At 34.7% G+C, this 13,401-nt stretch overlaps 1 protein-coding gene across 1 annotated transcript in view; it reads left to right on the top strand.

The window, feature by feature from the left end:
• The window catches only part of MPP7 (membrane palmitoylated protein 7), a 255,931-nt gene that overhangs the window by 118,342 nt on the left and 124,188 nt on the right, over positions 1 to 13,401 (top strand). The window contains exons 4-5 of the mRNA XM_036759638.1: positions 4,799 to 4,876; positions 7,809 to 7,889. Coding sequence (XP_036615533.1) covers positions 4,799 to 4,876; positions 7,809 to 7,889 — 159 coding nt within the window. The remainder of the gene's footprint in view (positions 1 to 4,798; positions 4,877 to 7,808; positions 7,890 to 13,401) is intronic.

Genomic DNA, 13,401 nt, shown 5'->3' with positions numbered 1-13,401 from the left:
TCAGTTCAATATTAATTGCTTACTTACAGTTTGCAAGGCGTTGCTTTAGGGGCCCAGATTACAAAGATAATAGTCCCTAGATACAAGAAATTTATATTCTAGGTTGGTGTTGGGAGGTCTTGTGGATAGGGATGGGGAATCGTCATAAAATCAGAAATTTAAACTTGGTAGGTGTCATGGGAGTTATCCAGTCCATTGTCTTCATTTTACAGAGAAATGAAGTGGCTTAAACCAAGGTCATACAAGTGGTAAAGAGCAGAAGTAGGATTGGAATTCGGTTATTCTGACTCCAGATTCAGCATACCATGCTACCTGAGGATGAGTATAGAGATGATAGGTAAACAGTAAAAAGGAGATTATATATATATATATCTATATCTATCTCTTTCTCTCTCTCTCTCTCTCTCTCTCCATACATACACGTGTGTGCATATATATATTTTCCTTCTGCTAGGGTATAGAGCTGCTACAGCTTCAAATCCTTTATGTCCTTTCTAGTTTGCTAGTTTTTTAAAATAGATTTTTTTATTGCTGTCTTTAGTTTTTATTTTACCTATATTTCTTTGTGTTTGAGGCAGCTAGATAGCATAGTGGATGGAATATTAGGTTTAGAATCAGGAAGACCTGAGTTCGTATCCTGCCTTGGACACATACTAGCTGTGTGACCCAGGGAAAGTCACTTACCTCTCTTTCTTTCAGTTTCCTCAACTGTAAAATGGGGATAATAATAGCACCTACCTCCCAGAGTTGTTGTGAGGATCACATGAGATCAAACAAGAACAAATTATGGAAATGACAGCTATGAGAAATACAATGACTCTTATGAGAAGGCATACCAAAATTTCTGAGATGTTGCAGTAGTGGTCTTTATAGGAAAAATTATATCCTCAATGTATATACATGAATAAAATATAGGAAGAACTGATTTCTTAAATTAAAAATTGAGAATCCAACAAATAAATCTAAAAGAAGCACAAAAGAAGAAATCTTGAAAATTAGTAATGTGGATAAATTGGAAACCAAGAAGAATATAGAACTGTTTGATGGGACTGAAAGATGATTGCCTAAAGAGATTAACAACTAAACATTTCATCAATCCGATTAAAAAGAATAGAGAGGAAAATCAAATGAAGAAAGTAATAAATAAACAAGATAAAATCACAGCAAACCCAGAAGAAAGAAAAATCATGATCAGAACCTATTACACAATTAAATGCCAACAAAACTGGGAACTAAAAAGAAATGATGTGATTATCTGCAAGAATATAGACTGTCCATAATAACTAAATATCTTAATCCAGTCTTCAAAAAGAATTTGAACTAGCTGTAAAGGAACTATCTGAAGAAGAAATAAGCACTTTCAGTTCTTGTTTCTGTAGTGAGCATTGCTAGAATTAACAGTGGAGACAATGTCAATTTTCCCCCCTTAGCCTTTATGTTATTGGAAATGTCTCTAGAATTTCAATATTACAGATAGTAGTTCATGGTTTTAGACACATTCTATTTGCAACTCGATTTATATCTCTGCCTATACTTTGTAGATTTTTTTGCTACATTGTCAATTTTTTTTTTCTGTTTCTACTGAGAGAATCATGCAGTATTAGGACCTATTTTTAATATGGTGGTGTTCGTTGTTTCCCTGACATAAAAGTAAACTTGGTTGTAATGAATGATTTCTTAGATGAATTCCTGTAGTCTGTTTGCCAGGATGTATTTGAAAATTTTGGAATTGATTTGTGTGTGTGTGTGTGTGTGTGTGTGTGTTTCAGTGATGTAGGCAGCTAGATGGCACAGTGGATAGAGTGATGGACTTGGTAGTTCTTTTACAGCCATATTGGTTTCCTTTTCTGAAATTGGGTTGAGAGTTTGCTTTTGATGTTCTCTTATTTTGGGTACTTGATACTTTGGTAAGTAACGTTCCTCTAGATTTTCCATCTTGCTCACATAGAACTGTATAGTAGGTTCTGATCTTTTTTTCCTATTTGTTATGACTTCTCTTTCTTCATTTCTTATTTTGTCAATTTGATTTTTATTTTAACCAAGATAACTAATTGTTTATTAATTTTGTTGGCCTGCTAAGAACCAACTTTTACTTTTTGTTATATTATGGCAATAATAGCTAGATTTTAATGTTTACAGAATTCTTTTCACATGTTATGTCATTCCATCCTTATATGTTGTGTGTGGCAGCTATGCTTGGTCATTTTAATTTCTCAGTATTTGGTTTTCATTTTACTGTTCTTCCCAACTACACTGTAGTCACTGTACATATTGTTTTCCTAATTCTGCTTATTTTATTTTGTATCCTATATATCTTTCCGTAAATCTCTTTTTATCATTGTCAAAATTTCTTATTTCCCATTAAAGTTGCACCATTTTCAGTACTGGTTTAGCCAGTCCATAATTGCTGGGTCTTTACTCTAATATGCTGTTTAATAGCAAGATTTGCTGAACAGATAGTATGAATTCACAATGATTTTTCCTGCCAGATTATAGATACAAATCAATTATCGGGTATCAGAAATACTTAGAAATTTTAAGACTAGAACTATCATATAGCTGAGATATAATGGAAGGCAGGGCAATTGGGTTAAGTGACTTGCCCAAGGTCACATAGCTCATAAGTGTCAAATGTCTGAGGCCAAATTTGACAGATCCTCCTGACTCCAGGGCCAGTGCTCTGTTTATTGCACCACCTATCTGCCCCCACATTGGGTTTTCTTAGCAAAGATACTGGAGTGCTTTGCCATTTCCTTCTCCTTCCATTGGATTAACCAGCAGAAATTAAGTGATATGCCTAGGGCCATACAACTAAGAGTATCTGAGGTAGCATTTGAACTCACATCTTTCTGACTTCAGGCACAGTGCTTTAACTACTGAACCAACCAACTACCTCATAGTATACCAGTACTGTGGAATAATATATTTGAGTACATTTTTATGTGTTTTATATGTTTCAATTCTTACGTGATTTTTTATTGTTGTTGCAAATTCTATCAAAGGCAAATTTACATAATCAGAATTTAGAGTATTTCAAAGTCTTCCCATAATTTATGATGCACTTTTAACACTTGTTTTAATCTTTTATTCCAAGCAGCTCCTTTAAAAGAAACTGCAATGAGTGAAATATATAGGAGATTTAATCATAGTAGCATTTTGGGAGCATAGAAAATGTGAAAATGGATTTCAAAATAGCAGTATCTCTTAATAGGGTTCAAAAGGTTTAGGTAATAGAAAGTAGAATCAGCTAGTAATAAAAGGTAAACTTTTTTTTTAAATTCAAACAAATGACAAATAAGTTTAGAAATAAACTAGATTAATCTGAGCAGAGTATAGTTCATAATGTAGCATTCATTTTTTAAAATTAAGTTAGATTTTACATTTAACTTAGATCTTTGATATCTTAGCTCATCAAATCTTTCTATTTTCATTTTATTGTGTCTTTTATATTATAACTCGTTTTCATGTAGATAAAGTTTAGCTTCTACTATTTTGGTGTAAAAAAAAGGAAAGGAAAGGAAAACAAATGTAGTCTATCACATTCTGGTAAAGCCATCATGATTTCATTTTTTTTTCCTTGCTATGCTTATGTTCCTTATTGCCAGAAAGTATTAAGATTTTCTTATACCCAGTAGTTTCTTATCAATAAAGAAGTGATGTTGATTTTGTATATATTTTAAAAGAATTATTTTTGACCTCTTAAGTACAATTGAAGCCTATCTGACTTGAAAAGGCATATTTACCAACTAAACACAAGAGGTGTGAAGCTAGAAATGTTATTTACATAGACAGTACACAGGATTCTCTTTGAATTTCTACAAATGAAGGTTAATAGCAAATAATTAACAGAAAATGTTTAAAAAACACAAATAGGTGAAATATGACATTTAAGTCATCATACATTTGTTAATTTCTTCTGTTAAAATTTGAAGGGAGTTTGTATAACTGACTTGCAAAGAATTAGTATATGTTCATTTAAATATTTATATTTAATATCTAATTATTACATATACTATGTATAATTAAATAATATATTAATATAAATGAAATTAATATAATGCCATATAATTAATATATTTAAATTTTCTTGAATAGTGGAAAGTTTTCTCTTGAGTTTTCAGTCTTGAATTTTGCACTTTTAAAAACAAATAATTCTTAAAATATATAATGTGTATATGTTTTATATTTTAGCATGTGTTATTAAATCTTAGTTATTTTTATATCTTATTACTCTAGGAAAATATATTTCACATTTTTACAGTCAAGAAAACTAAAAATAAGTGAAAAATAATTTGGCCAAATTATTGCTGTTTCATGGAAAATTAGTATTCAAATGATCAATACTGCAATTTAAAAAAATAACAGTTTTAATGAGAACTTCTGTTGCATACCAAGTCCAGTCAAAATATATATACTAGGTTTTTATTTCACTTTATAAATAATAATTAATAGGTTTAAAATATCAATTTTGGATATTTATGACTTGTGTTCTCCAAAGCCTTATAAGATATTGTGGATACTTGAAACAACATGCTAGAAATATGGACCTTAGTAATTAAAAAAAAATCATAAGCATTAGTTTTTCTGTGGGTTAATGTCCTGAACATTTTTTCCACCTGATTTCATGTTCTTAATACTCTACAGGATTTAAAGATAAATTACATCTTCATATTTACCATGTTGTTTTTCTATGAAGGCATTTCTTTTGTTCAAAACACTAAACTAGTTTGTGCAAAAAGATTTAATTGTCTTGTGCCATTTGCTAACAAATAAACTTATTTCTCTCATTGTTTTATAGATTCATGAAAAGTTACACTACTATGAGAAACAGAATCCTGAGCCCATCCTCCATGGTGCAGCAGCTTTGGCAAATGATGTAAGTGCTCCTCGCTGAGATCACTGGTACTAAGTCTCCCAAAAAACTGTCTGTTAGCAGAGACAGTTTAAGTTAGCATCTTAGTGCAAACATATGAGTGTAATCCTCAGAGCTGAAATCACAGGAATCTACAAATGTTTCCAAAGATCCTGTCATCGCTGAGCATGTTGTGCTAATATTACTTTGATTTTTATTCACTTTTCTGTTCTAAAAACATAGTTTCTAGATACATTTTTGTTCTCTTTTGGTAACTACGTAATATAACTTATAGGGTTGGAACTCTATAGGGAAAAAGAAACTGTCAACTATTAGTATTTTGAGAAAGTTGAAACTGTCAACTATTAGTATTTTGAGAAAGTCATAGACAAGAGGAATGCTTTAGAAAATTAAAGACAAATGAGATGGCCATATTGCTGACAGAGCAAGAAAAATGATGGCTAATACTATAGAAATGAGGCATATAAAATAAGTAAAAAAGGATTACCCATTATAAAGCACAGTAGTGATTTATGGATATTATAGCTTTCCAAATTTCCTTCATGACCAAAAACTAAAGTGGTAGGCATTGATGGAATAGTTAATTTCCTGTTACTATAAGTGCTATTTCTTCTCCTTCCTCAGGGATTTAGATAAATTCTGCACACACCTGGGTAAGTTATGAATGATGCTAAACTAGTCTAGATAGAGAAATACTTCCAGTAAAATGTAAGCTACTTGAGGCTAGGGACTGTGTCACCTTGTGTATTTCTGTCCCCAGAGCTTAGTGCAGTCCTTGGGACTTAGTAGATGCTCAGTAGATGCGTGTTAGCTTACTTGATTAATTGAATAAAAGGTGGCTTGCTATTCTTGGTCAAGAATTTTTTTTCTTATTAGGTCGACATGTAGTTGAGCTCAATTGAAACGTATATTAGAGAAAAACATTTAGAATATTTGAAAAGGTTTGTAAATTTTAGGTAATAGCATAGGAAATAAATCAGTAATTGTAGTTAGAATCCATATAGATGATGGTTTTTCAGACAGCAAAAATGTTTGGCTGCAAACTATTTCCCCATTTCTATTTTTCATCTACAGGCGGTAGAGTTGGCGATAATTTAATGGAGAACTTGTTTATTTGCCAGCAGTCAAGTGATTTCTCCTGTGTGCCTGTCTAACCTAAAACTTCTATCATGAAGTCTTACAACGTTGCAGGAAAAAAAGCCTTTTTGGAATTACTGTGAATAAGATTAAAATGAATTAAAGATATTGTAGCCCATCATCTTGTACCTTTCTAAAACACTACTCTAGACATTAATCTTTTAAAGGCAATCAAAATGTTTAAATTTCCATATTTGATGTATTTGGGAAATATTGTGTTTATTTTCCAATATAATTTGAAACTTTAGGCATCTTAAGGCTGTTGTACTGTTGGCTCAATATGAAACCTAGCTTAAAAGCCATTTTAATATACAACAGACTCCAAAACTTGTGGTAAAATAGAGTGCTAGGTAATTAATTATCAATAAAAATCTACCAAAATATCATGAAATGAATTCATCAGTAAGCATTTACTAAATCCTTAGAGTGTATGGATGTTCTTGGTGTTGGAGAAGTTAGAAAATTAAATTAGATATAGTTCCCGTGCTCAGACTTTAAAGTTTTTGGTGGAATAAGACATTAATACTATAATTCAGCATACATGGTACTGCTATGTGGGGTTTAAGGGTGAAGAATTTTACTTATGGGAAATCAGTAAGGGCTTCATACAGGAGGATACAATTGAGTTGCCAAAAGAGAGGAAAAGAATATTCTAGAATGTGAGGTAAGTGCAAATAGCAGTTTTAGGGGATTATTTATTTTTATTGGAACAGTAGTTTTTATTGGAAGGGAGTAATGTAAGATAAGGCTGGAAGGAAATGGAGGGTAGAAGTATGGTTAAAACTCAAGTAAAGACTATATTGAACCTCTGTGTTTTCATAGTTTAAGTAGTAATTTTTAAAAATAATTAATCAAGAAAAATTTATGTTATCTTGAAAAAGTGAGTTCTATTTATAATATCTAAATTTCTTTTAAATGATATATTTCTGTTCAAAGATATTTCATCTTTTCCTATTAATGTTTAGGAAGGATGGTGCATGTTTAAAGATAGTTTTACCTTAAAAGAAATTAGCACTAGATTGGAAATTTGTTTCTATTTTAAGGAGCATTTGTTACTAAAATAGCGTCTATAATATGGTATCTACTATATATTATACACACATACACTATTCACACATATTACTTAATGCTAGAATCTTTCTGGATTAAAATTGCTGAATTTGCTTTTTAAAAAAATCATCATCTTGCAACATCTTGCAGAAGTAAAATATCTGGAAGAATAAATTTGTATATGACTTAGTTATACAAAAATTCTTAAAGAATAGATCCTGAGGTGGGTTTAAACTCCAGGCTGGGATTCTTTTTATTTAAACCACAAATTTTAGGTACTTAATTAGCATAGTCCTTCCTTACCCCGGTCCTAAACAGCACTGCTTCTGTCGGTTTTTGGAAGCGGTGTAGTTTTCACCACCTCGTTCAGAAGCTGTTTTTTAATAGACAGTGTCAAAGTTTGATCCAGCCCTTTTTACAAGTAGTCCTTTGTCTGCAAGCGCAGGACCATTCCCTTAAATAAAGTACTGGGATTTGCCTTCATTGCAGTAAATCAGTATGTGATCTGGCTGCATTACTGCCAGATATGATTACTGGACTGAAACTGAACTTAACAGCTTGCCTTAAACTGATCTGCTGAGGACCTGAAAAGAAGAGCAGTGATTGATAGTCTGTTTTTCTTCATGCTGGCTTCTGTTTAAACACATTGTAAAGTAATAACCTTGAACGAGATAGATTCTGAGTTTTCACACCCTCAGTAAAAGTGTCCTTGTTAATGTTCTTGGTGTCAATTCAATCTCCCCTACAGCTGGCTGAAGAGCTGCAGAACAAGCAGTTGAACAGTGAGATCCGAGAGCTGTTGAAATTACTGTCAAAACCCAATCTCAAGGTGAGGACGTTATACCTGATATATACATATCAAAAGTCTCTTTTCTCCCGTACTGGACAAGATTTTGTTGCTTCAGGAAGCAGCTTTCAAATGTAGTTTTGAAGAAAAGAAAATAGTAGTAACAGTCTATCAAAGGAAAAAGGAATTGATAATTACTTTTGGATTAGGGTATTGTAACAAACTTAATAAAAATACTTTAGTTGGGAGCTCTGGATTTTAATTGGACTTTTTGGGAGAAAAAGCAGTATAAAGGAAATAGTTTAACTTCAAGGTCACTATTTTTCATCTCTTAATTATTTAAATACTGAAACTACTGATAATTTTGTTTAGGTTACTTTTACTTGGGCAGTTTGTGATATTCCAGTCCACTGAGAAAATGAACCTATCTTTCTATAGTGTTATCTTTTTATATAATATTTTTATACAGTACCTTTCCCCCTCAAATTGGTATCATCAAATACTTTTTGTTCCACAAGTAATAAAACTGTGAAAAGTTTTGAAAAATGCCCTTCTATCATTTAAAATTAACAAACATTTGTTGTGAACAGTCACATGCTTACTAGTCAGTAAACATTATTAAACACCTACTGTGTGCCAGGCAGTGTGCTAAGCACCCGAGATAGAAATCAGCGAGAAAACAGCCCCACCTCTCAAGGAGCTTCCAGTGTAATGAAGGAAGACAGTACACAAAAGGAAGCTGAGAGGAGAAAGGAGATGGAGCACCAGAGGACACTGGATATGGGGGCATGATGTATGTGGAATCAAAACTGAGCAGAGAAGCTGGGAAGAAAGGGAAAGATGGCCAGAAAATTCTGAGGTCCATGTAAAGAGAAGCTTTGGGAGGAGTCTTTTGCTCTTCCCTCCAGTACTTCAGTCAGAGGAGAGAGGCAACCTAGGATACTGTGGTGTTGAAACAGTCTCCATGGTGATGAGCCTCTTCTGGGAGCAGCATGAGGTTCCTGGAGTTGAAAGCAAGCAGAGCAGCTGGGAGAAATGGAGTGTTTGTGCAGACATACTCCTCTTTTCTAAATCCTGTAACTACCTATTTGAGACTTAGCACTACTAGTATTATATTTAAAACTTAATTGTTACATGGATCTTAACTACTTATGACTTGCACAGCTAACACATTTATTTGTTCTCACCAACAACTATATGTAAGGCTCTGTGCTAGGTATTGGATGTGCAAAAGATAAGAAGTGCTATAGCCATTGATTTGAAGGAACTTTTAATCTGCTGTGGAGGTATAAAAGTTTCTGAGTAAGGATATGACAGGATTGTATTTGTACACTAGCAGGTTAATAGGATGGTTTTGTCATAGGCATGAAGGGATAATTGGAAAGTGTAAAACTGTGGGCCTAGAGAATATTTAGTAGTCTAGGGTATCAAAGAAAAAATTTTAATACTATACTGCATTCTGTGTTTTTAGGCTCAAGTCTGCCAGAAATAATTTTATTTAATTTCACATTAATTTGCTATCCAAATATTTCTAGATTTGAGAGAGATGTCCAAACTGACAGTTCCACATGCTTTCTAACATGATTATCTCTCAAGATGATTTCAGATAACTTTTATAGTAATCTTGAACAGGAAATCACAATATGTAAAAATACCATTTGGGTTAACATTCCAGAATTAATGAGTAGCAATCTCATTCCTTCACTCCTGGAGTAAATGAAGAAACCTATTCCCTCCCTAATAGATATCTTAATTCTTTCTCCACGGAGAAGGATGGATCCTATTCCCAGTCTATTCTAGTTTGTGGGAAGACCATAATGCAAACAAGACTCAAGTTCTTTTTTGTTACAAGGTTGGGTACAACCCTTAATCCATGTTCCTAAGAAAAGCCTCTTTGTTCTAGACTTGTCACCTACCTTTCTAAGGGGTGTTTCCTAGGAGTTTGGAAAGAGCTTTTTAGAGCAAAGTCATATCGTTTCTTAATATTTCAAGAAAAACTAAAAAGAAGGCTTTGAAAATGCACAAGGGATGTCTGAATTAAGTTATTATTGGTTAGAAGGAAGGCATAGATTCTTGAGGTCAGACGTTTGAGCTTCAGGAGCTTAGGCTTCTAGGATTTCTACACTGTTTGTTATTAATTTGCTGAACCTCTAGAAACAGGGGCAGGATCCTCCTGATCCCCCCACACACATACACCAGTTTGCTTGACTAAGGAAGGGTGAACTGGCCCAGATTGGAAAATGGGACACATCAAAGCTCCTGTTGCCATCAGAGTGGGATTGTGCTCATTAGTAGTGCCTACATTTCCAGTCTGGGCAAGATAAGGAGAATCAGTCTTTAAAAAAAAAAGGAATTTGATAACTTGGGAACTAATTGGAAGTTGTCAACTTATTGTAAGATATGAGAGAAGAAAGAAGCAAATGACTCCCAGGTTTCAATCCTGAGTGACTAAAGATGGATTATGATGTGGCCAGTAGAAATGTGGAAGTCAGAAGATTTGACAGTCAAATAAAGAATTTTAGCAGGGAGCTGGAAAGTAAGATGGAAACGGAACAACAGCAGCCATGATTGTAGCTAGTGTTTACATAGCAACTGCTGTGCACTGGGCGCTGTGCTAAGTGCTTTATAAACATTGTCTCATTTGATCCTTACAGTAGCCTTTTGAAGGTAGATGCTATTATTATCCCATTTACCCATGAGGAAACTAGGGCAAAGAGACGTTAAGTGACTTGTCCAAGGTCACACAGCTAATAAGTATCTGAGGTATATTAAAGCTGGACAAAGAAATTTGTTTGCTGTCTGCATAGAAATGATGACTAAAACCGTGGGAATAGATGAGATTGAAAATGCCAGAGGGGAGTGATTAGAGATTGGGGAACTGAGCCTTGGGGGGATGTACAAATTTAAGGGGACAAAAGAAGTAAGAAGAACCATCCACAAAGATGAGAAAGGAGCCATCAGAGGGATAGGAAGTAAACCAGGAGAGACACAGGCAAATTGAGATTATCCAGGAGGTCGAAGAGGTATTGAGTGGTTTAGGATGAGGAAAGATCAAGGAGCATAAAGACTGAAATGAAGCCACTGCATTTTGGAAGTAATTGACAACCTTGCTTATTGAATAAGTCAGTAATCATTAAGCATCTGCTATGTGCTAAGCATTGGGGATGCAAACATGAAAATTTGTGTTTGATTTCATTAGATTTGTGTTTGAAGACAGTACACAAAAGGGAGATGAAGGGCTAGGAAGAAGAAAGGTACCTGACACCAGGTGTGATGGGAAAGCCTGAAGAGTGCATCCAGGCAGAAAGCGAAGAGATGGCAGGCCTGGGTGCACTCTTTAAGGGAAAGTTTGGGAGGAGCTTATTAATCCACCCTCCAATCGGAGAGGCAAAGGGTACTGATGAGCTATGAGTTACATGGCTGATGGCATCGTGGAGAAGCCCCAAGGAGTCCTTCTAGTAGAAGAGCAACAAAAGAATTATGAATGGATGACCTTAATTTTCTGAGTTAAGTAAGAGATCAAATTATTTTCTGAGGTAAATGAGTGGCAGGTGGGTACAGAATAGGGAAGAAGTTTTGAATACATTCTGGGGAATGTGATCAAGATGCAATAAAATTGACTGAAATAACTGTTACTCAGCAGCACCTGATTGAGGTAAGATTGTATACGTTTCCTTCCTGCAGTAGTTGTCCTCTCCTATGGAATTGGAATAATGAAAACAGGTGGTTGGGTTTCTCTAGGTTTGAGATCCACAGGGTAGGGTATGGTTGTCATATGGGTGAAGGATTCAGACTTGGGCAAGTCTGTATTATAGTGGCTGCTCCCAGAATCAAGATTCTGTTCAAGTCTGTATAATACTTTGAGGTAGCAAATATATTCTCACAAAAACTCATGTTGTCTGCTTGTGTTTTATTCCCTAATTTATATTAGAAGAGGTTGGTTAGTTGACTTGTCTCCTCAGCAGGCAACTTATAGCAGAGGAATCAGGGGACTTGGGGTCATGTTAAGGGTGAAGAACAGATTTCAGAGGAGTGAGATTGATGGAGATGTGTGAGTGAGTGAGTATAGGAGGTTTCAGAGATAATTAACTTGGAGGTTGAGCTGTTTCTCGTCAACAAGCATTTTTTTATGTACAGACTATATGCCAAGTACTATGCTAAATACTGGGGATGTAAAGAAAAGTAGAAACAGGCCCTGCTGTCAAGGAGTTCAGAGTCTGATGGGAGGAACAATATGTAAAAGCAGCTTGTATAAAAAATAAATTTTATATAATCTCAAGAGGCAGGCACTGCCACTAAGGGGAATCAGGAAAGGCTTTTTGCAGAAGGTGGGATTTTAGCTGAGACTTGGTGTTGCACTGGTAGTCAAGAAGCCCTGACTTCAAGTCCTGCCTCTAATACTGACTACCTGTGGGACCCTGGACAAGTCATTTAACCTCTCTCAAGAGGTGTTTAGGGTGGGGGGAGGGGTGAGGAACAGAAAAGCAGAAGGGATTGGTAGAGGGTCATCATGGAGAAAGTGTCCAGAGTCAAGAGCGGAGCCCAGAGAGGAGTGAAGACTTGTCTGGTCTGGGCACTTTTCTTAAAATAGATATTCTTAAGAGCTTAAGGAATTGAGATCTCAAAATGGTCATCAGAGGTCTATTTAAATCTCTAAGGATGAAGGTAGAGGATGAGGAAGACAGTAAGCTAGTGGTTCTTAAAGGGTATATGATATTTAGCTAGGTATGCTTCAGATTATATGGAACTTACACTTGTATGAGTCTCTCAGTGCTCCCATAGTATACTATTAGTTCATCATAGCAAAAACCTTAACACTGTGTTGTGAGCAAAAAAAGTTTAGGAATCACAGCAGTAAGTCAGGTGTTGAAGGCATTAAGGAAGGCACTTACTAGGGGCCACACAATGTATTTGGCATAATTACCTCCAGAAGTGGAGAGATTATTGAATAGTGTGGCAAAGAAGGGCAGGGAAGGGTTTGAGAATTGTATCATGTTAGAATGTTGATGGTGATGGATGTGGAGTACTCAGGGAAAGACTAAGAGAGACAGCCTAACAATGAAATAAAGTTGGTGGCAATGAATTGGAATCCAGCGGGCACAATGCAAGGTATATAAGCAGACAGATGTGGGGACTGGGGATGGAAACAGCTTCAGATGAATTTGGATGAGAATCTAGGGAATGAATTTCCCTGGAAATCTTTGTTTCCACTAAACAAAGGGAGGAAAACAGAAATATCATCCTTTGCTGATATGTATAAACAGTAAAAGGTGTTGGAGAAAGGATCCAAACTTAGAGATTAAATAGTTTAATTCTAAAGATTGGTAGGTCAAAGAACAAGAAACAGCTGATTATACTATCAAAGAAAGTGATGACAATAACAACACCTAGCAAAACTTGGAATTCAGCCAAAGCAGTCATTATTGGGAAATGTATCTCTCTAAAAACTATCATCAACAAAAGAAAGAAAAAAAACAGATCAATGAATTGTACATATGACTAAACAAATGAGAAAAGCAACACATCAAGAATTCTAGCTAAGCACAAAATAGAA

This window comes from Trichosurus vulpecula, chromosome 5, assembly GCF_011100635.1.
Source record: "Trichosurus vulpecula isolate mTriVul1 chromosome 5, mTriVul1.pri, whole genome shotgun sequence".
NCBI lineage: Eukaryota > Metazoa > Chordata > Mammalia > Diprotodontia > Phalangeridae > Trichosurus > Trichosurus vulpecula.
This window is presented reverse-complemented; position numbering and strand designations above follow the sequence as displayed.